The sequence below is a fragment of the Eucalyptus grandis genome, chromosome 4, assembly GCF_016545825.1.
Source record: "Eucalyptus grandis isolate ANBG69807.140 chromosome 4, ASM1654582v1, whole genome shotgun sequence".
Taxonomy (NCBI): Eukaryota; Viridiplantae; Streptophyta; class Magnoliopsida; order Myrtales; family Myrtaceae; genus Eucalyptus; species Eucalyptus grandis.
This window is the reverse complement of record NC_052615.1, coordinates 17842594-17865133: the sequence shown is the minus strand read 5'-3', so window position 1 is coordinate 17865133 and position 22540 is coordinate 17842594. Positions and strand designations below refer to the sequence as shown.

At 38.5% G+C, this 22540-nt stretch overlaps 2 protein-coding genes across 2 annotated transcripts; both read left to right on the top strand.

The window, feature by feature from the left end:
- The first annotated feature begins 15963 nt into the window (after nucleotides 1–15963).
- Nucleotides 15964–19381, top strand: LOC104441450 (probable carboxylesterase SOBER1-like). The gene is made up of 6 exons (XM_010054602.3): nucleotides 15964–16420; nucleotides 17244–17296; nucleotides 17691–17814; nucleotides 17948–18069; nucleotides 18710–18817; nucleotides 18934–19381. The coding sequence occupies exons 1-6, from the start codon at nucleotides 16141–16143 to the stop codon at nucleotides 19021–19023; spliced, it is 777 nt and encodes a 258-aa protein (XP_010052904.1). The 5' UTR covers nucleotides 15964–16140; the 3' UTR covers nucleotides 19024–19381.
- Nucleotides 19382–19552: 171 nt separating this feature from the next.
- Nucleotides 19553–21901, top strand: LOC104441449. The gene has a single exon (XM_010054601.3). It carries the CDS (start codon nucleotides 20303–20305, stop codon nucleotides 20903–20905), a length of 603 nt encoding a protein of 200 aa, XP_010052903.2. The 5' UTR covers nucleotides 19553–20302; the 3' UTR covers nucleotides 20906–21901.
- The last annotated feature ends 639 nt before the right edge of the window (nucleotides 21902–22540 follow it).

The window sequence follows — 22540 nt, the reverse complement described above, 5'->3', positions numbered from 1 at the left end:
AGAGTATTTTTCATTATTTTTAAAAGATTATAATTACAGTATAGATTTTGGCTGGAAATAATAATAATAATAATAATAATAATAATAATAATAATAATAATAATAATAATAATAATAATAATAATAATAATAATAATAATAAAGTATTTTTTCTCCTTTTGTTGAAGTAGAAAACCAACATACTCAATTATATCAGCACCACGAAGGCGAACAAGCGATGACGGTGCAGATAGAAGCTCGCCGGAGAAGCGATATTGAGGCTCGAGATCTGCGGTTCTTGAACTCGGCCATTTGAGATGGGACTACGTCGATGGGCTTGGTGTCGGCCGTCTCCTTGAGCTTGGAAATCCGTTCAATTGACGGGGAGAAGGACCCTTTGAGGAGAGGCCCCGCGATCTTGAGGAGATTAGAGCCGCCATCGCTTGAGAGCCTCTGCTGGCAAATGATGCAGCAGCAGAAATCGTGAGGACCCGTGGTTGCCGAAGAAGAGTGATTTTGCACTCGGAACTTGTAGGACCTAGAGCCAGCAAAATGGGTCATAAACCCATATTATGACCCATTTTTAGTTAAATGGTTAATATATGGGTCAAGTGAAAATTAAATATGAGTTATAAATGGATCTGAGAAAATAAAACACAAAAAGAAATGGGTTTAAATGGGTTATTAGGAAACCCACTTTAAAGTTTAAACCCATGGCCTTTTTTAATTTTATAAAAATGTTATTTTTATAAAAAAATCAAATTTATAATATTTATCATATTTCAATTTTTTTCTTTCTTTTTCTTCATTCCTTAGCCGGCCGCCGGCCCGCCGACACCCGGGCGAGCCTCGAGCTTGCGATAGGTCGCCAACGACTAGCGAGGCTCAAGCCTTGTTGGATCGACGAGACTCGAGCTCGTTGGCATCGAAGGCCTCGGCCTTGCTGGATCGGCGAAATCGAGCCTCACTCAACGTCGGCAAGCTCAATCTTGCCGGTGGCTGTCGCCAAGCCATCATCGTAGTCGGCGGTCGGCCGAAGAAGAAGAAGAAAAAGAAAAGAGAAAAAGAGAAAATAATTATTAAAAATGAAAAATTATATTTTTAAAAATAAAAATAATTAAAAATTATATTTAAAAAATTAAAAATTCGATTTTTTAAAAAATATTTTAAAAGAATTATAAAAAAATTTCCATGAAATTTGTAGTGCGTAAAAATTGTTAAAAAATTTGTATTGCATAAAAATGTTTTAATAATACTTGTTTTTTTATAAAAAAATCATAAAAATGAGCTTTTTTTAGGTTTAGTTAAAAAAATTATAAATATTTTCCATTTATAGGTTTTTTTTTTTTAACTTTTTCTTATTTTATTTACTATTTTTAATTTAATTTGAAGTTTTAATCCAATTAGCATATAGTAGAAGTGGGTTTTCCCAGAATATTAATAGGTTTTAGCAATACAGGTTGGGTCGGGTATAGGTCGAGTACGGATTGGGTCAGGTATGAGTCACTAGATTTACACTACAAGAATACAAGTCAAAACAAGTTAAATGGGTCAAATATGGGTCAACCAATTTTCAACCCGACCCACCCATTTGCCCACCCTACTGGAGACTGATTTGAACGGTTGAGACTCAATGCGGCATGGGTGGAGAGGAGGAGGTGGCAGAGGATGGCGAGGAGGTCGCCGATGCCTAGCAAGGCGCTTGCGCATGTTGTTGCCCGCGACCTTACTTTGGCTGCAATGCATGGCCAGATCTGCCAGCATTGTACTTGCGCTGCGAACACTCAACTTGGATGGCATATATTGATATCCATATTATATTAGGGCATTTACCAAACGTTTTGTAAGATATTAAAAATCCCATCTTTACCAAACATTTGGTAAATTGGATGACAATTATTTTTGTGGTCCTCTCTCTCTCCAGTCTCAGTCTATCCTCTTCTTTGTTATTTATCTAATTTTCCGGAACTTTAAATCCTCATTGAGGTATGCCAAGTACGTTATTGGATGGAAAAGGTTCATATCTGTTGTTATATCACTTTTTTTTTCAGCACATAAGATAGCAAGTAAGAAATAAGGTTTCTTAATCCCTTGCTATCTGATCTGATCCGATCTTTTATTAGGCAACCAAATGCAGCCTAATTTTATGACTACTTCATACTAAGGCTCCATGTTTTTTACAAAAAAAATGAATGATTAAGAATATATTTTCTTAAAAATGATTGCTTCAATGAAAAATATTGTCATTATTGCAATGATTTATATGTAAATATATTTACCATTTTTGTGATCGATACAAGAAATCGTTTTTAGGGTGGTTTAGACTACATGGTCTTGAAATCATCCTTCCGGGTTATCTTTCGAGGAGTTAATTCACAGCCCACCGCGGCAATCGTCGGCCTTCTCATAACCGCGTTGGTAGGGGTTGGACGGATCCGGCAAACAGTTTGCGCCCTTGCAAGGTGCTCGGTCTTTGTCCATGCCACCGTAGGAGATCGATCTCGCGTTGACGAGCACATCATAAGCCGCGAACGAGCATATCACTACAGCGATAATGCAGAGAGCCAACGCCATATTTGACATCGCCATTGTTTAGTTTGGTGAGGATTCTAGCTCTCCGAGAAGCTCATTTTATACTCTTTATTATCGTTTTGCGGCTGTTATTTTGAGTTGCCATGTTAATCTGAGTTGGCATTTAGTTCCAATGTACTGGCCATGCTTTTGAAAAAGGAAAAAAACTGACTTCCATGACAAGCGAGGTGTATTTTCCATTTGAGGACTTGTCTTTTGTGCAAATTCTTTCTTGAAATTACGTTTTTATTTATTTATTTGGCATCGAAGCCAGAATCTCGAGTTTGCTCGAGTCGGCCTTTGTGCGAGGGGAAGGGCAAAGACATACGATAATATTTTGCGTCGCACTCTAATTTCCTAGGTTTTAATTGATGCACAAGGAAGCTTAATTTGAGTAGGGTGTGCTTGGCTCGGCTTTGCAAATGAGCTTTGGGAAAATACAAATACCTTTGACTTAAAGCCCATTAGAGAAATGCAAAGCTAAAAAATCATTTACAATGCTACTTTGTTCTAAATGGTGTTTGGCAAATATTTTTTTAGAAATGGCATTTGGGTCTTTTTTTAAAAAGAATAAAAATAAAACCCTTCAGGGAAGGGTTGGCCATTGATGAGATATCTTACTGGTGCCGGTGGCCACTGCCCAAGGTTGCGCGAACCCCAGCGAGGATTGCGTCCTAGGTATGGTGACCTAGGAGGCATCACAGACTTCGCTAGCCCCTCGCAAGCCTCTCGATGACCCTTCACCAGCCCAATCTAGCCTCGTTGGCCACCCTCGCCAGATGCCCTTTCTCAAAAAAATGATGAACAATATGAGGGCAAAACTAGAATATTAAAAGATTAGTGAGGGTAGTTTTGGAAGAAGAAATTTAGTTTTAGCATTTGACCAAATGCTAAAAGCTTAATGCTAGTCCTTATTGGCACGGGGCTTTCTACTTTCTCAATGCCAATATTTGGCCGAAAACCTCTTGGGATGGATTGTCAAATACATCAACATTTCCCTAAGGGACTTTGAGGTCGAAAACCTTTTGAGAAAACTGAACTAAATGCACCTATAAAAAATTAACATAATTCTCATAGAAAATGCAATATTAGGGTGCAATATTGAAGTAGAACTTATGTGAACCTAAAGCATTTTATTGAAGGAGCACTCCTACTCCTAATATAATCACACTGAGTATCACCTTACAAATATGACTTGCAGAAAATAATCCTTTTTTTTTAATAGTGTACAATATAATTGATATACACCACCCCATGTGGTGGCCGCGTTGAGTCGAGCTCCCTCCCTCTCACGAAAGGGGAGGAGTTCGAATCCTAGCGTGGTGGCTAGTGGTCTTAAGTGCGGTGTCGTGGTGGTGGGTCATGCGCTAGCACCGCTCCGGGTTTACGTCGCCGGTCTGCCCGGGCTGTATGACGGTTCCCAGATCACCAAAAAAATAAAATATATATAATTGATATACAATTTGACTTTTAACTGACATTATAGTTAGATTAAACGACTTAAATTCGCCTAGACACTTATTTGAAATCCATAAAATAAATAGCATCAGATGACTTTCCAAGTTCAAATTTATACACAGCCGTTTTAATCAAATTTCTATACATTTCACAACCTTATAGAAATCTAATTTTTGTGCAGGGATTATTTGGCTAAATGAATTTTGGTGAACCTAGACTTGGCTTCCTTTATTCCGAAAAATTACCCTTTAACCTAATTGATTAAAAAAATATAATAATGACAGGTATTGACTTGGCATAAAAACAAAAACAAAAATCAACAAAAGAAAGGGAAAAAACAAAGCATGAAACGAGAGCTCACAAAAAAAATCATTAAAAAAAAAGAGCCTGAACTGACTTTTTAGTTGTTATTTTCACGTACTCTAAATCTTGCGGTGCGGGCGCTACGGCTTTTTTCAATTCGAAACACCCGGAACTTTTAAAAAACAAAGGAATATCACGTAAGTTCACATAAGTATTTTTCATTATTTTTAAAAGATTATAATTACAGTATAGATTTTGGTGGGAAAATAAAAAATATAGTATTTTTTCTCCTTTTGGTGAAGTGTAAAACCGACATACTCCACTATATCAGCAGCACGAGGGCGAACAAGCGATGACAGTGCAGATAGAACTTCGCCGGAGAAGCGATTGTTCTTGAGGCTCGAGACCTCCGGTTTCTTGAGCTTGGCCATTTAAGATGGGACTACGTCGACGGGCTCGGTGTCAGCCGACGCCATCCCCTTGAGCTTGGCGATCCGTTCGATTGACGGAGAGTAAGCACCCCTTGAGCCATCGCGATTTGAGGACGAACTGCGTGATCTTGAGGAGATTGGAGCCGCCCTCACTCGACAGCCTCCGGCTGGCCAGTGACGCAGTAGAAATTGTGAGGATCGGTGGCTGCCGAAGAAGAGTGATTTTACACTCGGAACATACAGGGGCCGGCAGCTGCTAGAGTCTGATCTAAATGGTCAAGATTCGATGCGGTGTGGGTGGAGAGGAGGAGGTGGTGGAGGACGGCGAGGAGGATGAGGTGGGATTTGCCTCCGGCGAGAGTCATTATGGCGGGAGGAGGTTGCCGATGCCAAGCAAGGGGCTCGCGCGCATTGTTGCATGCGACCTTACGTTGGCTGCAGGCTGCAGCGCATGGACAGGTCTACAAGCAATGTGCTTGCGCCGCAAACACTCAACTTGGATAACATATATCGATATCCATATTATACTAAGATATTTACCAAACATTTTTATAAGATATTAGATATCACATCTTTGTCCAATATGACCTTATCATATCTGAAAATTATATCCTGTCCAAATTGGATAACAATTTTTTTTTTTTTTGGTAGTCCTCTCTCTGTAGTCTCAGGTTATTATTTTCTTAGTTATTTATTAATTTTCTTGAATTTTAAATACTCATTGAGGTATACCAAATATGTTATTGGATGGAATGTGTTCGTATGTGTTATTATATCACATTTTTTCCCAAAAAAGATAGCAAGTAAGAAATAGGATTCTTAATTTTATGTTATCCAGTCCTATCTTTTTATTTAGGCAACCACATGCAGCCTAATTGTATGACTTTTTCCTCGAATGCTCTATTTATTTCACGGAAAATGAATCATTAAAAAAAAGGTTTCCTCAAAATTACCACTTTAATGAAAAATATTGTCATTATCACAATAATTTATATCTAAATATTTTCATGAACGATGAAAATATTTTTTGCTTATGCATTTTTGTGTAAAAGATACAAGAGATCGTTTTTAGGGAAGTATTTTTTTAATTATTCATTTTTTGCGAACTAAACATAGCCTAAGTTTTGGTAAAGTTATTTTAATTTCGTCAAAGGAGTTCTAGATATCCAATTGGATGAATGTCGGCAACATCAGTAAGAATATATTGGAGTATATGCAAGCAATTAAATTTCAAGTGCAAAAATAAATCTACCTCTACCAGATTAGTTCGAGACTTGACTAAATATTACAATCGCTATTAGAAATTGATCTGTACCGCTTCACATTATGCATGCGTCAACGAGATTTGCTAGTAGTATGCGTTTGCAAGCTCTTATCTATAAACTTTATAAAAGGGCAATCTAAGCTAATAAGATATAACCATATTAACACTAATCAATCAAGGAAGACATGGAAAATTTCTTACATGTTTTTCAATCATCTCTAAGGAGAAAAATCTACCTCAACAAGCACATATAAGGCTGCAATGAAACAAATCAATTAATTGTAGGCCACGAATTCTTGAACCCCATTTCTAGTTTTTCCAAGAAATCAATTCTCTGTCCCTCCGCGGCACATGTCGGCCTTCTCGCAACCTTGGACGTAAGTAGACCTGTTAAACGGGTGGGTCGGGTCGGGTTTGGGTCGGGTCATAAATGGTCCGACCCAAAGCGACCCATTTAACCCGTTTATAACCCATTTATTGCAGTGCAAATTTTTTGACCCATACCCGACCCGACCTATACCCAACCTATACCCGACCCATTTAACAAAACATAAAAAAGCTTATATATATATTAAAATTGTATTGCTAACATGATTTTATACAATACAAATTTAAAAAATAATTATTTAAAAAATCGAATTTTAATTATTTTTTATTTTAAAAAAATTAAAATTTTAATTATTTTTATTTTTAATTTTCTTTTTCTCTTTTCTCTTTTCTTTTTCTTTTTCTTCTTCCTCTTCTTTGGCCGGCCGCCGGCACGACGTCGGCCGGCGACCGGCCACCTCGCCCCGACGCCGGCGAGCTCGAGCTCGCCCCTTGCCGGATCCGGCGAGGTTGGAGCCTCGCCCGACGCCGACGAGTTCGAGTCTCGCCCGATCGGCGAGGCTCGGGCCTCAACGAACGTCGGCGAAGCCTCCGCCTCGCCAGATCCGGCGAGCTCGAGCCTTGCCGGACGTCGGCGAGGCCTTCGCCTCGCCGGATCCGGCGAGCTCGAGGCTCGCCGGCGTCGGGCAAGCTCGAGCTCGCCCCTCGCCGGATCCGGCGAGGCTCGGGCGTCGGCGGACGTCGGCGAGGCCTCCGCCTCGCCCCGATCGGCGAGGCCTCCGCGGCGAGGCCTCCGCCTGGCCAAATCCGGCGAGCTCGAGCTCGCCCGACGCCGGCAAGCTCGAGGCTCGCCCTGGCCGGTCGCCGGCCATCGCCGTGCCGACGACCGGAGTTAGAAGAAAGAAAAAAAAAAAAAAAAAGGAAAGAAAAAATAATTATAATTTTGATTTTTATAAAAAAAAATTGTAAAATTAAAGAGAAGAGAGAGAGAAATGATGTTTTGAGTGAAAAATGGGTTGATAAATGGGTCATAAACGGGTCGAGAGCCGAATTCCGTTTAAAACCCATATATCTTAGTGTTTACCCATTAAAACTTATTATGGGTGCTTTATAAGATAAAGCTTGACCCATTAATGACCCATTTAACCATAAATGGGTCCATAAATGGGTTGTGCAACCCATTTAACACCTCTAGACGTAAAGGTTGGACGGGAGAGGAAGAGGATTACAATGACGGCACTGGTAGTACACCTTGTCCCCTTTTCCTATGCCGCGGTAATTGATCATGTTGGGAAATTGTCGGATTCCCAAAAACGGATTCGACACTAAATCGAACCCCTAAAACGAATGCGGAAGACGAGTCCGGAAAATTCACATGTATCACCGATCGTAAAGCACACCACGGAATCGAGCGTACCTTGTTAGCCACAGATTAAACACCAACGCCGATAAGAGGAAGAGAAAACGATCCCGTTCAATCCGATGACGTCAATTGGCCTTGAAGGGAAGACGGCGTCGCCTTTTTGCGCACTGTTTTTCTTTTGGAGAGAGAGAGGGAGAGGAACGTACGTTATGCCAACCGGTTGTGTTCCTCCCTCTCTCTTTCTCCTTTTATACGTCCCTCCAACAGAAAGGAATGTACCCCTTCATCCATGGGCCCTAATCTTGTGGGCCGGGCTTTTAGACCCATCATGGGCGGACGGGCCAACTTAGGCCCATCACATAAAACCATCATATCATTCAGGCTTCGATGGTCACATCGTTCGGCCCGAATGAGCACGCCAAGAGGGCCGTGATGCAAAGAGCCAGCGCCTTATTTGACATCGCCATGGCTGTTGACTCCTTGAGAAATAGTTCCCAAGAGGACCTAATTTAAACTGATTTTTGAGTTTGAGATCAGTGGTTAGGGTTATAATTTCGGTTACACTGCACTGGCCAGCATTTTAAAGAGGAAAAGACCAATTAGCAAGGGCGAGAACCATTGAAAGATTAAACCAATCGGTGGTCGAAAAGCAAAGGACCGTCCTATCTTTATATAGGTAACCAATTGTATCCTAATTGCATATGACTTTTTTCCTTCTAAGGTTTCAACATTTTTGCGGAAAATAAATGATTAAGAAAAAAATTTCTTGAAAATGATCTCTGGCATCTTTCAAAATTATTAGTCAATGAAAAATATTTTTATTATCGCAATTAATCCTATCTAAACATTTTCATGAATGATAAGAATATTTTTCTTTCACTCATTTTTGTATGCAACATAAAAGATCGTTCTTAAGAAAATATAATCAGCATAAGTTTCAATCTAGAGTGCCGTTGATTTTGTCAAAGGAGTTATCGCTATCCATTTAGATGAATCTCAGCAACATCAGTTAGAATATTTTGAAGTATATGCAAGCACTTAATTTTTTAGTGCATAAATTAATCAACTTCTACTAGATTAGTTCGAGACTTGATCAAATATTACAATTTCTAGTAGAAATTGATTTGTAGTGCTCCAAAATTATGCATGAGCCAAAGGTAGGCACGGGGAAAATTATTCAAAAAATCCTAATTTTATTGCACTTTTTGCTATTTCAATTCTAAACCTTTCAATTTTGCCAATTAAACTTAGATTTTTTTACCTTTAGCTAATTAATTCTATCCAGCCAATTTTGATTAAAAATCGCCGACGTCAATGTCGGTCATACTACTTGGCATGGCTCGGCACTAAGATTGACAAATATTAATAACATTTTAATATTTTTCGAAATTATTTTGTTCTTCTTCTTCTTCTTCTTCTTTTCTTCCTATTTTCCTTCTTTGGATTTGGTTTTTTTACCGGTGGCTAGCAAGGGTCACTGGGCCCTTATCAACTGCACCTGGCCTCACCTTAATGTGGGCGAGGTTCCAATCTTGAGCGGCAGCTTTAGCAAATTCTTGCTCTGTTCCCGCTCAATCATGACCCATGCCTCACCTTGCACTTGATTTGGGCAAGGCTTCCAACAGCGGCGAAGGCTCACAGCGAATTAAAAATATTTCTTTCATGAACTAAGGTACTGGGCATAAGCTTGCCCATATCTGGGTGAAGCCATCATGGCCGTGAACGAAGGTAGCTTTGCTTGGCAAGGCTGACCTTGCCTAGTGCTAGACAAAAGGGACGAGAGAGTCTGAAAAGGCAAAAGAGAGCTAAGGAGATATGAAAGGAACATAAAAGGAGAAGCTTTCTACTTGGCAAGAAACACCCATGCTAGCTACACTACCTCAATTCATGAACGTTAGATTATTGATTCACTTTGAGCCTTTGCTGCTTTTACCCTCCAACCTCGAGGAGCGGCTTCAGCGAATTCCAACATTGCTCCGTCCCTGCTCAACCATGACCAACGCCTCACCTCGCATCTAATCTAGGCTACTAGAGTGCAAAACAAACCGCCCGAATTAGAAATCGCTCAAACCAAACCAAATCAGTTGGTTAGGTGCGGTTCTTAAGAGTGTTGATATGATTCTTGCTTCCTAAAAGTGGAACCGGTTTCCAGGTAGTCCAATTCTTGCTTCCAAGGGAGATCCAAACTCTTCTATATTCTTTAGATTTATTTCCCAACTTTTCTTTACATACCATAACTTTTCTACGAAGGTTATATTGAAATGTTCAAATAATAAGTTTTCCATAGATGCAAAAATCGAGTTAATTAAACATTGCAAAATTATACAAAAAAAAATTAAGGAAAAATTATGCACAATCCCTAAAATTTAAAAATAAAAATAAAAATTTATATTTGAATCCTTAATATAATAATAATAAAAAAAAACAGGTGGATATGCAAAACAAGACAAACAACACCATATATAAATGTATTGGATGCTATACAACGTCCGCACTAGAAACGCTATATATGTACTATTCTTGCATATGGTATTTTTGGCTTGTAGACTTTATGGTTGGAATGATATTGTAAATTAAGATTCATATTTCAAGATACAAAATGTTAGTAAGAAGCGAGGTTGTTTGATTAGAGAGATATCAAATTATGTGTGGAGGTTTAGATATTGAGTGACCCTTTACAAGAGCAATCATCCGAGGACATAACAACATCATATCGTCAGCTTATAAGGCTAACTCTTGCTTCTGAATTGGAGCATAGTCTAATCTTCAATAGTCACTATTTGTTGAAATAATTGCCATTTTCAGAGAGGATAAAAGAGAAGAAATAGCATAGTCCCAAAAGGCTAACGAGACTATCACAAAACGCGTGAGAGAGTACCAAATAGTTGGCAAGCAGTTCAGTACAATCATCTCGAATCTGCAATAGAGGGCATGAACCTAGTGACATTTCTAAATTTTTGAGCTATCAAAGTAGCAGCAGACATAATTTTTGCTCTTTGCACCGTCTTGTGCATTTGCATGCTTATGCATGCTAAATGTGTCGTTTATACATGAATTTTGTCGATACATAGCTTTTTCATTTTTTTTTGGAAATAGATTTGGAGAAATGCGATAAGCAAAATGTTTCTTTCGAATTATTTCTTGCTCTTTTAATTACCTTTGATTAGCGTGGGGCAATATACGATTGCATTAAACTGAGGAATCGGCACCGACATATAAGTGACTGCTCGATCCAGTTATCATCCACTTCTTTTCTCTATTTTCCTATAACTAATAACGATGTGTGGACCCCTCAAGTGCCATAACTTTGCACAAAGGGACACTTAAGTGCCATAACTTACGAAATGTATACTTAAGTGCCAAAATTGGAGTAAAAGGGATCACTTGAGTGCTAATCTGGCCAAAGTCTGGCAAAAATGCCAACGTGGCATTTTTCCAGCGAACCGAGCCCAAAACGATGCCGTTTTGCATGCTAACATGACCACATAATGCAAAAACGGTGTCGTTTTGGGCTGACGTGGTAAAAAATAATTAAAAAATTAAATTAAATTAAATTTAGTTAAATTATTAAAAAATAATAATTTTAAAATTAAATTTGGTAAAAATATTAAAAATAATAATTAAAAAAAAAAAAAGAGGAACGGGGGAGGTGGCTGAGGGATCGCCCTTAGCAGCCGCCGCCCGCCGCCTCGCCACCGCTGGGAAGGGCCGGCAACGCGAGGGGAGGGTCGGCCGGGATCGTCGGGACCGGCAACGAGGGCTCGCGAGCCCTCGCCGCTCGGTGGCGCGGGCCGAGGGCTGATCCTCAACCACCTCCCCTATTCCTTTTTTTTTTTTTTTTTTTTAGTTATTATTTTTAAATATTTTAACTAAATTTAATTTTAAATTTAATTTAATTTTTTTTTTTTTTTTTTTACACGTTAGCAAAAAACGATGCCGTTTTTGCATTATCTCGGCCACGTCGGCGTGCAAAACGGCGACATTTTGGGCGCGCTTTGTCGGAAAAATGCCACGTCGGCGTTTTGGCTGGACTTTGGCCAAAGTAGCACTCAAGTGATCCATTTTCTTCAAATATGACACTTAAGTGTACCTTTCGTAAGTTATGGCACTTAAATGTCCCTTTCGGCAAAGTTATGGCACTTGAAGCGTTCTTTTGCCAACTAATAAAATTTCAATTATTTTTTTATATTTCTTTCTTTTCAAACGAAATGAGTGAAATAGAGATTGAAGAAGAGAAAAAAACATCACATTAAAACTCATGTGTGTTCTTTGGAATTATTTCCCAACTTTTCTTTATATATCATAACTTTTCTCCAAAAGTTATTTTGGAATGTCCAAATAATAAGTTTCCTGTAATGAAAAAAGCGTGTTAATTAAACATTGCAAGACTCAAGTTAATCATAGATCAAAGAAAAATTCTTTGAGGAAATTGATGCTCAGGGACTGAAACATGGAGCTTATTTTTGTCTTTAATAAACTGAATTTTGTCCTCCATGGCTTCCCCTTTGACTACACTAAATGATGGGCAATCGACTTTTCCTTCAACATATTGTCTTTCATCTAACCCACCTAAGCATCAATCATTCCTTGCTCAACACTCTCTATCTTTCAGTTTGTGCTTCCCTTATAAATCATTCTTTGCCTAACACTCTCTATCTTTCTATCTATGCATGCTATAAAGTACTTTATCAACATTAGTTGTTCATCCAACCTCTAAATTTCTCTACATGTGACAATTTCTTAAATATTATAGCTTCATTTCTTAGCTGCAAGTTATGCTCTCCCAACCTTTTTATTTCCAGTTCAGCCTCCTCCAATGAATCCTTAACTTTTTCAACTTCCTCTCTTAACCTTAATTTATCTTCGAACTTTTTAACTTCATCGTTTCAAGATACAAAATGTTGGTGAGAAGCGAGGGTGTTTGATTAGAGAGCAGATCAAATTATGTATGAAGGCTTGAAGATTAAGTGATCCTCTGCAAGAGCAATCATCTTTAGATGAGGACACAACAACACCATATCATCTCCCCAGAAGATTTGTAGACAATGTGTCAACTATTGCTTCTGACTTTTGAGCTATTAGAGTAAGAGTTAGACATGAGCCTCGTCTTGTGCATTTACTTGCTCGTGCACGCTAAATGTGCTGTTCATATGTCAATTCTACTGATATATAGTATCTCCCTTTTTTTTTTAAATACATTTGGGTAAACATGACAAGCAAGATGTTTCTTTCGGATTATTTTTTACTCTTCTGATTACCTTTGATTAGCGTGGGGCAACGTACGATTATATTAAACTAAGAAATGGGCATCGACGTGTAAGTAAGTACTTGATACTGATTATCATCTAATTCTTTTCTCTTTCTTCCTATAGCTAGTAACATTTCAACAATTTTTTTTTTTTTTATCTTTCCTTCTTTTCTAATGAAATAGGTGAAGTTTGCATTGAAACTCTTCTGTGTTCTTTAGATTTATTTTCCAACCTTATCATAACTTTTCTTGAAAGGTAATTTTGAAATGTTTCAAATAATAAGTTTCCTATAGATGCAAAAATCAAGTTAATTAAACGTTGCAAAATCTGACCAACAAATTTGTAAGGAAAAATTATGCACAATCCCTAAAATTTAAAAATAAAAATAAAAAGATATCTTTGAATCCTTAATATATACAAAAATAATAGGTGGATATGCATAACAAGACAAGCGACACCATAGATAACAACTATCTTGCAATGTATTGGACGCAATACAATGTTGGCACTGTAATGCTTAATATGCACTATTCTTACAAATGGTCTTTTTAGCTTATTAGGGACTTCATGGTTGGGATGATATTGCAAATTAAGGCTTCATATGATGATATTGCAAATTAAGGCTTCATATCTCAAGATACAAAATGTTGGTAAGAAGTGAGGGTGTTTGATTAGTGAGATGACCGAATTATGTGTCGAGGCTCGGATAATAAGTTACCCTCTACAAAAGTAATCATCCTTAGATGAGGACACAACAACACCATATCGTCAACCCAGAAGGCTAACTCCTGCTTCTGACTTGGAGCATAATCTAATTCTCAGTAGGGACTAAGTGCAATTTTCAAAGAGGAGGAAAAGAGAAGAAATAGCAGAGTCCTAAATGTGTGAGAGTCCCAAGTAGCTGGCCAGTAGTTTAGTATAATCACTTCTCGAATCTACAATATATGGCATGAACCTTTCTAAACTTTTGAGCTATTAGAGTAGGAGTCGACATGATTTTGGCTCTTTGCCTCGTCTTGTGCATTTGCATGTTCATGCATGCTAAATGTATCGTTTATACATCAATTCTACCAATACATAGCTTTTCCATTTTTTTGGAAATATATTTGGGTAAATGCGATAAGCAAGATGTTTCTTTTGGATTATTTCTTACTCTTTTGATTACCTTTGATTGACATGGGGTAACGTACAGTTATAGTAAACCGAGGAATCAGCACCAATGTGTAAGTGACTCCTCAATACCATTATCATCTACTTCTTTTCTCGATTGATCTTCCAATATGCTAGTTTCAACAATTCTCATTCTTTACACTTCTTCCTAGCTGCTTGGCTTGTAGTAGGTTGGGCAATGGAAATACTTTAAGCATTCCATTAGTTATGTATCAACGTTCCAACAAAAATACTTGTATACATAAAAAAATCCCAAGTTCCACAGGGTAAATGCATTAAAAAAGGACAATTTTGTGTGGATGGTGACGCTACAATTGGTGGCGAGCTCTTTTATCAGAAGCTACACTAAGAGATTGGCTCATTTATTATTTTTATTTTTCTTTCTTTTTTTTTTTTTAGACGAAATGGGTGAAATGGAGATTCAAGAAGAAAAAACATAGCATTAAAATTCTTGTGTGTTATTTAGATTTATTTCCTAACTTTTCTTTAGATATCATAATGTTTCTCCAAAAGTTATTTTGAAATGTTCAAATAATAAGTTTTCCATAGATGAAAAATCGTGTTAATTAAACGTTGCAAGATTCGAGTTAATCACATATCAAAGAAAAACTTTTCGAGGAAATTGATGCTCAAGAATTGAAACATGGCGCTTATTTTTGTCTTCAATAGACTATATTTTGTCCACCTTCCCCTCCAAATACAAGATGGGTTATCAATTTTTCCCACCTACCGCATCAATCATTCCTTACTTAACACCCTCTATCTTTCGGTTTGTGCTTGCCTCATCAATCATTCCTTGCCTAACACTCTATATTTCTGTCTATGCATGCTATAAACTACTTTATCATCATTAGTTGTTCATCCAACCCTCTAAATTTCTCTTCATGCGACAATTTCTTAAATATTATAGCTTCCTTTCTTAGTTGCAAATTATGCTCTCCCAACCTTTTTATTTATTTTCAGCCTTTTCCAATTAATCTTAAACTTTTTTAGCCTCCTCTCTTAATCTTAATTTCTCCTCTTTCAACTTTATAACTTCATCATTTCAAGATACAAAATGTTGGTGAGAAGTGAAGGAGTTTAATTAGAGAGCTAATTGAATTATTTACGGAGGCTCGAGACTGACCCTCTGTAAGAGCAATCATCCTTAGATGAGGATACAACAACACCATATCATCTCCCAGAAGATTTGTAGACAATGTGTTTGCTCCCAACTTTTGAGCAATTAGAGTAGGAGTTAGACATGGATTCAAACTCAATTAGCAAAAATTAAAGGTTTAGAATTGAATTAGTAAAAGTACAATAAGTTAAGGATTCTCAATCCCTCACCACACAAAGACTAGGGTAAGTGTATGTTGAACAAAGAGAGCAAGAGACAAATAGGATGCATTGTAATTTTGAGGAATTTGGATTAGTTGGAACATAGGTTTCATACTTAATAGTGTTTTTAAAAATAGCCATATCCGACGTTATTTTTTTTTTTTTAGAAAAGCCAATTGCAATTTTATGATTAGAGGTACTTTTAGTGATCGTTTTTTTTTCATCAATATGGCAATAAAGTGAGCACTCAAAAAATATTGATATTGCAATAAATACTCTATCAAAGTCACGACATTGGTGTTAAATTCCTTACCAAGATTTCGTTTGATTCATGATGATATTGAAATATGCTTTCTCATAAAATAAAAAAAAATAAAAAAATCGATGGTACAAATCCAAAACTTCATTTCACATGAGCTGATCATATTACGAAAATATTAGGACGGTCCACTAGATTGAATTCATTTCCTTTGAACGGTGCAATGTACATCGGCTTATCGATAGATTCTTCATAAGACACGTGACATTTCTCTCCTTCATTGGATTGGAATCTTTCCCACTTTCTACTTCTTTTCCCCATTTTCCCCCCGAAACGCACTTCAAATTTCGATTTTACTTCCTGCATATCCAACAAATCGAACCGAAGCAGAAGGCTATCATCGTCCTTTCGTACTCCACCTCCCCCGTTCGCAGGGGAAGAAAACGATGGTGGCGATGACCAGGCTGATACCAGCAACGAAGCCGTTCGTCCTCGTCGCGCTCACCTCCGTCGCCACCGTCCTCTTCCTGTTCTTCTCGCGGCGGCCGGACCCACCTGCTCCGGCGCCGCCCTCCATGGCGGCTCGAAGCTTCGTCCTCTGGCTCCACGGGTTGGGCGATTCGGGCCCCGCCAACGAGCCCATCAAGACCCTCTTCACTTCTCCGGAGTTCAGGCTCACCAAGTGGTCCTTCCCTTCCGCTCCTTCCAAGCCGGTCACTTGCAATTGTGGGTTCTGTCGTGCCCTTTTGATTGTGCGTGCGTGCGTGCTCATGGGTGTTCTTAATTTCGGTCGCCCGTGAGATTTTCCTGTGATGGGTATAGGTAGTGTGATCGAATGATGGGGGAGCTATTCGGTGTCTGCAATTAGAGCGATCAAATGGGTTGCGGGATCTACCGAAACGTCGTCGGAAAGTCGGGTTTTTTCGTTGATTTTGGTGTTGTTTGGTGAATTGTGTACTGCAGCGTGTTGTCTGTGAGGTTGAAGCTGCGGATAATGTTGGTTCAATCTTGAACTCCTTAGGGGCCGCAAGGGAACCTGATGTTGTTACATGGAAATATGAGTTTCTTTTAGTATGAAAAATCAGAGATAGGGTATTGCAAACGAAGGCTGATGGTTTGCATTGTTGAAGAGTATGGAGATTGGAAACTTATTCGTGCTTGACATGCCTTTCGACCTCGCAGGAAAACAATCGTGCGCAGAAATATTACAGTGGGAGAGTGAACCGCCTTCAGATATTTTTCTCCTTCATGTTGGCTTAACTTCTTGTGAATGACTTTATTTTGGCCATTCAAAACATCTTTCCTTAATCGCACTTTAGCCATGAAGAAGAAAGAGATTTCCTTGCTGGTTGTGTTACAGAATAAAAGTATCATACAATAGCACACCTTGGTTTTTCAATCAATAGTTTTGGATGCCCTGAGAAAATGACATCTCTTGACTTGTCCTGCAGTGTTTGCAATTGTAGATAATCATTCTTTCCTTTTCTCTGGAAATATAAACCCTTCCGTGCATCCTTTGCTACATTTACTCACATATTTTTCCTTGCAGATGGTGCTGTCATGCCTTCATGGTTTGATATTCATGAAATCCCTATAAAAGCCGTAAGTATGATTTTCTCCTATCACATCTTTCTTTCAATACCATGTAAATCTCCCTATCCGTGGTAACCAATAAGCCCAGGTGGATTTTAGTTGAGATTACAAGTCATCACATCCGAAAGGGAAAAAAAAAATGAAGTCACCTTGTGACCAGAACATCCACCAAAAGCCATTTCTCTGCTGCTACGACTTGTCTTCTTCCTATAAGCATTGAGACGTCTTATATTTTTCCAAGGCCATAAATATATTTTTGGGTTCTAAAACCCCTGTAGTTGTACGATGTAATTAATAATCTCCTCTAAGAAATGAAGTGGATTGCCTGGCTCTAAACAACTATTACAATGTGCTTTTTCTTTTTGACTTCCTCTTGTGACATGGAATGGGTTACATATGCCAGGACTCTCCAAAAGATGAGAACGGAGTGCTTCAAGCAGTAAAGAATGTGCATGCAATGATTGACAAGGAGATAGCTGCTGGCATAAGTCCCAATAATGTGTTTGTGTGTGGCTTTAGTCAAGGAGGTCTCTCTCTCTCTCTCTCTCTCTCTTTCTCTCTTCCCCCCCCCTCCCAATAGGGAGTGCACGTGCTAGCATATGCATTTGTCCACATTATCTTTGTCGCAGTCTTACAGCTAGGTGGTTTCATGTTTTGCAGGTGCTTTGACCTTGGCAAGTGTTCTCCTGTACCCTAAAACTCTCGGAGGTGGTGCAGTGTTCAGCGGATGGGTTCCTTTCAATTCATCCATTCTCGATCAAGTTTCGCCAGATGCCAAAAGAGTACTTCTTTATCTCGACCTTGGAAACTTCAACTTCATTTACTTTTCCTTTTCATTGCTTCATTCTGCTACCTATTTGACATGTGTATTAGATAGAGAGATTAGCTTTTTGATAAGTTGTTTTCTCGGTGTTAGTCCTGGCAATAGATGGAAATGTACAAGCTTTTGTTGATAATGTGCTCCTGTAAATGGAGCTCTGTTTTTTTTTCATTCCTCAATGTTTCCCTCTCCTTTCTCATTGCTTTTCTCTTTCTCCATTTTCTTATCCCAATTGATAAATACATATAGTTAGACCAAAATTCAGCCAAATCTTTTTCTTGAGTTGTCTTTTATATCCTACATCTTTGGTGATGGCTATGAATTGGCCTAGTTTGTTTCAGTAGTAGCATATGGAAAATGAAGGGAACATTGTGAATTTTGCTTTTGGGCCTAGAAGAGATTTTTTTATGCCAATTTCTTCAATCAATTCGATGGCCACTTCTGTGGTAAAGAATGTCCACTGTTGTGTCAGGACTAAGGCCAAGATTTTAAATTGAATGTGAATTGGCAATTCCTTTACTGATTAGATCTTCTGAAGATCCATTTTGTTTCTTTGGTACGTTGGTATGATTTATGGGCATGAGTTATGGCTCTCTATGCAGACACCTATCTCATGGGCTCATGGAATTGATGACAGAACAGTATTATTTGAAGCTGGGCAAGCGGGTCCACCATTCCTGGCAGAAGCTGGTGTGAGTTGTGAGTTTAAGGTAAATCTGTTCAACATTTTTGAACTTTATTCAATGGTCCTTGATGGATTGTAAGTAAATTTTTCTCTATGTACAATTGATTTTTAGATGTCTAAAAAAATTCCATGGATATGTAGGCTTATCCTGGTCTTGGCCATTCTATAAACAATGAGGAGCTCCGTAATCTAGAGTCGTGGATTAGAGCTCGTCTTCAGAGTTCTTCTTAGAATTATTGGTATGTGATGGTTGAAGTGGCAGATATTTTCCATCCATCATCCAGTAGATTTGTGCTATGCCGCATGTGCAAACTGATGCATGAAAGATGTTCAAGATGTGTGCACCATCTATGCTAAGCATTTTTTCAATATGGTCTTGAGATTTGTTCTTAAGGAAAAATTATGGGATAGTATTATTTCTTTTCTATTTATTACAAAAACAAAGAGCTGGACCAAGGGCTCCTAAATATGTTTCTTCACTTTTTTCATATATTTTGGCTTGATGTAAAGTGTGGACATGGGGAAATTGTGGTGTGATTCTAGTAATTTTAAACTAAGAGAAATGAAAATGGGATATTGTATTTTGAAATACAGACGAGAGAGCATTGCATGAAATTTTCTTTAGAAGAATCTGCTAATTTTTCAGCATATAAGAAATAGCAAATGTTCGTGGTCTTAGGACATAGTATAATAGGAAACAAACATTTGATGATGTCACTCTCATTCTTTGTCATCGTTCTCCACTTATAAAGGAAGTAGATGTCATGGTGTTTGTGTCAGATGCCAGCCATTGAATCAGTCATTTGTTTTTAGATGTTTAGACTGCAGTACTTCCTTGCATCGGAAATGAATGTCATTGTATTAAGGTTATGGAGTTGACTTCATATCTAATGTGGATATGCCATAGAATCGATCTGCATGTGATCTGATTCGCAATTGATTACGTCTTCACTAACGTAGCTGATTAACCTGTTGCTATCATCTGATTTTCTTGTTCCAAATATAATAATGATGAGGATAATGTCAATGATGGTTGTATTTGCTTTTGGGTTGGCTTAGTGGTTAAGGAACGTAGGGTGTGCGAGGATTGGGCACCCCGCACAAGCCCACAACCTAGTACAAATAATTTCATATATGGGCTCATGTTCTCCTTGGTCTAGGAGATTAGTGGGATATTTTGTGAGCCCAATGCTTACCTACCTAAGATGGCTTCCTCGTCGTTAAAAGAAAAGAGAGAGAAAGGAAGAGAGACAGAGATCTTATTATAGTCTTCGTATCCATAAATCTGTAAGTCTCTAAATCCAAATTAAAACCGAATCCTGACTTATTTATGTTTAGACCTTTTAAAGCAGTATAATAAATTAATGCCTAGGGGGCATTTGGAAGTGTAATCTCTCTCTCTCTCTCTCTCTCTGCGTTATAAGACCTCCCAAACCCTTTTTTTCCTACTTTGAAGTCTGTTTTTCGCAAACCAGACAAGAGCTCTGAAAACTTCAAGAAAACGAGAGGTATGAAGAAACTCCGAAAAGGCTCGGTGCATCCATCACCGTCGCTGTCGATCATCGTGTCCGATTATCTCTCCCTCCTTCCAGCCACCATCCTTGCCCTCACAGCGGCTCTGTCACCACAGGACAGAGAAGTCTTAGCCTATCTCATCTTTTGCTCTGCCCCAATCTCCACCATCAAGAACAACCTCAAAACCTCCCGCAGAAGCTCTTCTTCTGCCAAAAGCAGCACAGCTAGTGATGATCATCCCTGTACCTTTAATTGTGACTGCTTCAGATGCTATATGAGTTATTGGGCGAGGTGGGACTCATCTCCAAATCGTCAGTTGATCCATGAAATAATTGATGCTTATGAAGATGGGCTGACATCAGAGAAGCAACCAAGAAATTCGGGAACAAGAAAGGAGAGAAGGAATAGGAGAAGGTTTAACGCCAGGTCAGGTGAGTCAAAGCAGCCAAACTCAGGGAATGCTGAGCTGGGTCAGTTGGAGTCGATGAGAGAAATGAAATCCACCAGTAATGGCAGTGGCAGTGCAGAGGAAGTGGCAGAGAACGGACTGTTGAGGAGGTTCTTAAGTTTCATCGCAGAGAAGATTTGGGGTGTCTGAGAGCGGTGAGTGCTGTTTTTCCCATTGAGTTTGAAGGGAAAAGCAGGGGAAGAGAGAAACAGTCCTGTAGATGGTTGCCTTACAATAATCGAGGATGTGAAAGTGGCTGCTTCTTGGAATTATAATAAAGTATGAGTTATTCAGCTGAATTTGTTCCTCTCTTTTTTTCTTTTTTTTTTGGAAAACATGCCAAGATAAATGAAAGCCATATAGAATGGCTTTCTGATTTTGCTGGATTAGCTATTACTCTAAGGTGGGTCGCTTTTCTCTAGGGATGAAGTTTCTGAGATTTCCTTCGACTAAAATTTACATTCAGTTTTCGATTGAGGCAGCTAAGTAACAATACTAAAGGATCAATGATCACCTCCTCCCCATGAAATGGGAGCTTGCTACTCTTAGCATTGTCTTATGCCCCGTGAAATGGGTGAAGCATGCCAATAGATTTATCTTACCATAGACTCTAGTCAAGAAACTTTTCCTGTTGAATTAATAGGGGAAGTTCCGATTCATGCACTGAGGTACCCAAAACTTGATTTTTAATTGACATCGAAAGTAACAAAGCCAATATAAGCTGACTCTGAACTATATTAGCTTGCCGTATCTCTTTGTTCCTACCTTTCTGTATTATTATTTAGTATGAACTTGCATCTCTGTCACAGTGGATGCAATTTGGTGTTGAATAGGTAATAACTGGATGCAAATTTGTGCGATAGTAGTCAGTACTTTACAATCTTTATATCTGATTTTTTATGGTTATAAAGGTTGGCAAAAGGAAGGCTTCGATATCCATGTAACAAACGAGTATAGAAAGGGAAGTAAGGGCTTCGATTAAAGCAAAGTCCCACTAATGGTATTGGTACTCCAATCCAAAACTCCTTTTGGTGGTTCCCAAGAGCCTGTTTTTTTCCCTTCCCTTAGTTTTCCTCACACCCACTATTTGTCTGGACTGTATCATCTTTCAATGTCTCTTTAATGCAATGGTTATGTAGTTTGGTCTGATTTATTTTTGGCTTAGAAAGAGGATGAACTCCTGATTTACTTCCGAGCCATTTGAGTCTAATTAAGGGTCATCAGCATCAGACCCAAAAAGAGAAACTATGTGACAACTGCCCGAAAAGTACTTACCTGCTCTTGACCAACTTGATTGTTGAGCCTGGTATTGTCTAATGTGTGCCTCTTGATTATTTTGACTTAAGGTGCGAAGTTGTATGCATCTGGATATTATTATGAAAAAAAAAAAGAAGAAGAAAGAAAAACACAGAAGAGAGGGTACAGTTGATCAAGTCTGGGTAACAAGAGCACACATTCTCTATATTCCCACCTCTGAGTTGGCATTATCGTCAGCATACACCGGTGATGGACTAACAATTTTTATTTTTATTTTGGGAGGTCTGTTTTCTAGTTTATTTGATAGGAACACTAACGCAATATTTAGATGAAGACGCAAGCATCCAAAGCTCCTTGTGTTAATCCAACTGAACACAAGGGGCTCTTGAGCTTGGCCATTTGATGCCATCTAGTTTTCAATTTGGTTTTGGCCTCGTGTCATTTTGAATAATTCTGAAAGCAGCTGAAATGAGCATCTATTGGTCAGGAAAAGGTCACTGAGTCACCATTGGGGTGTTGATTCTACAT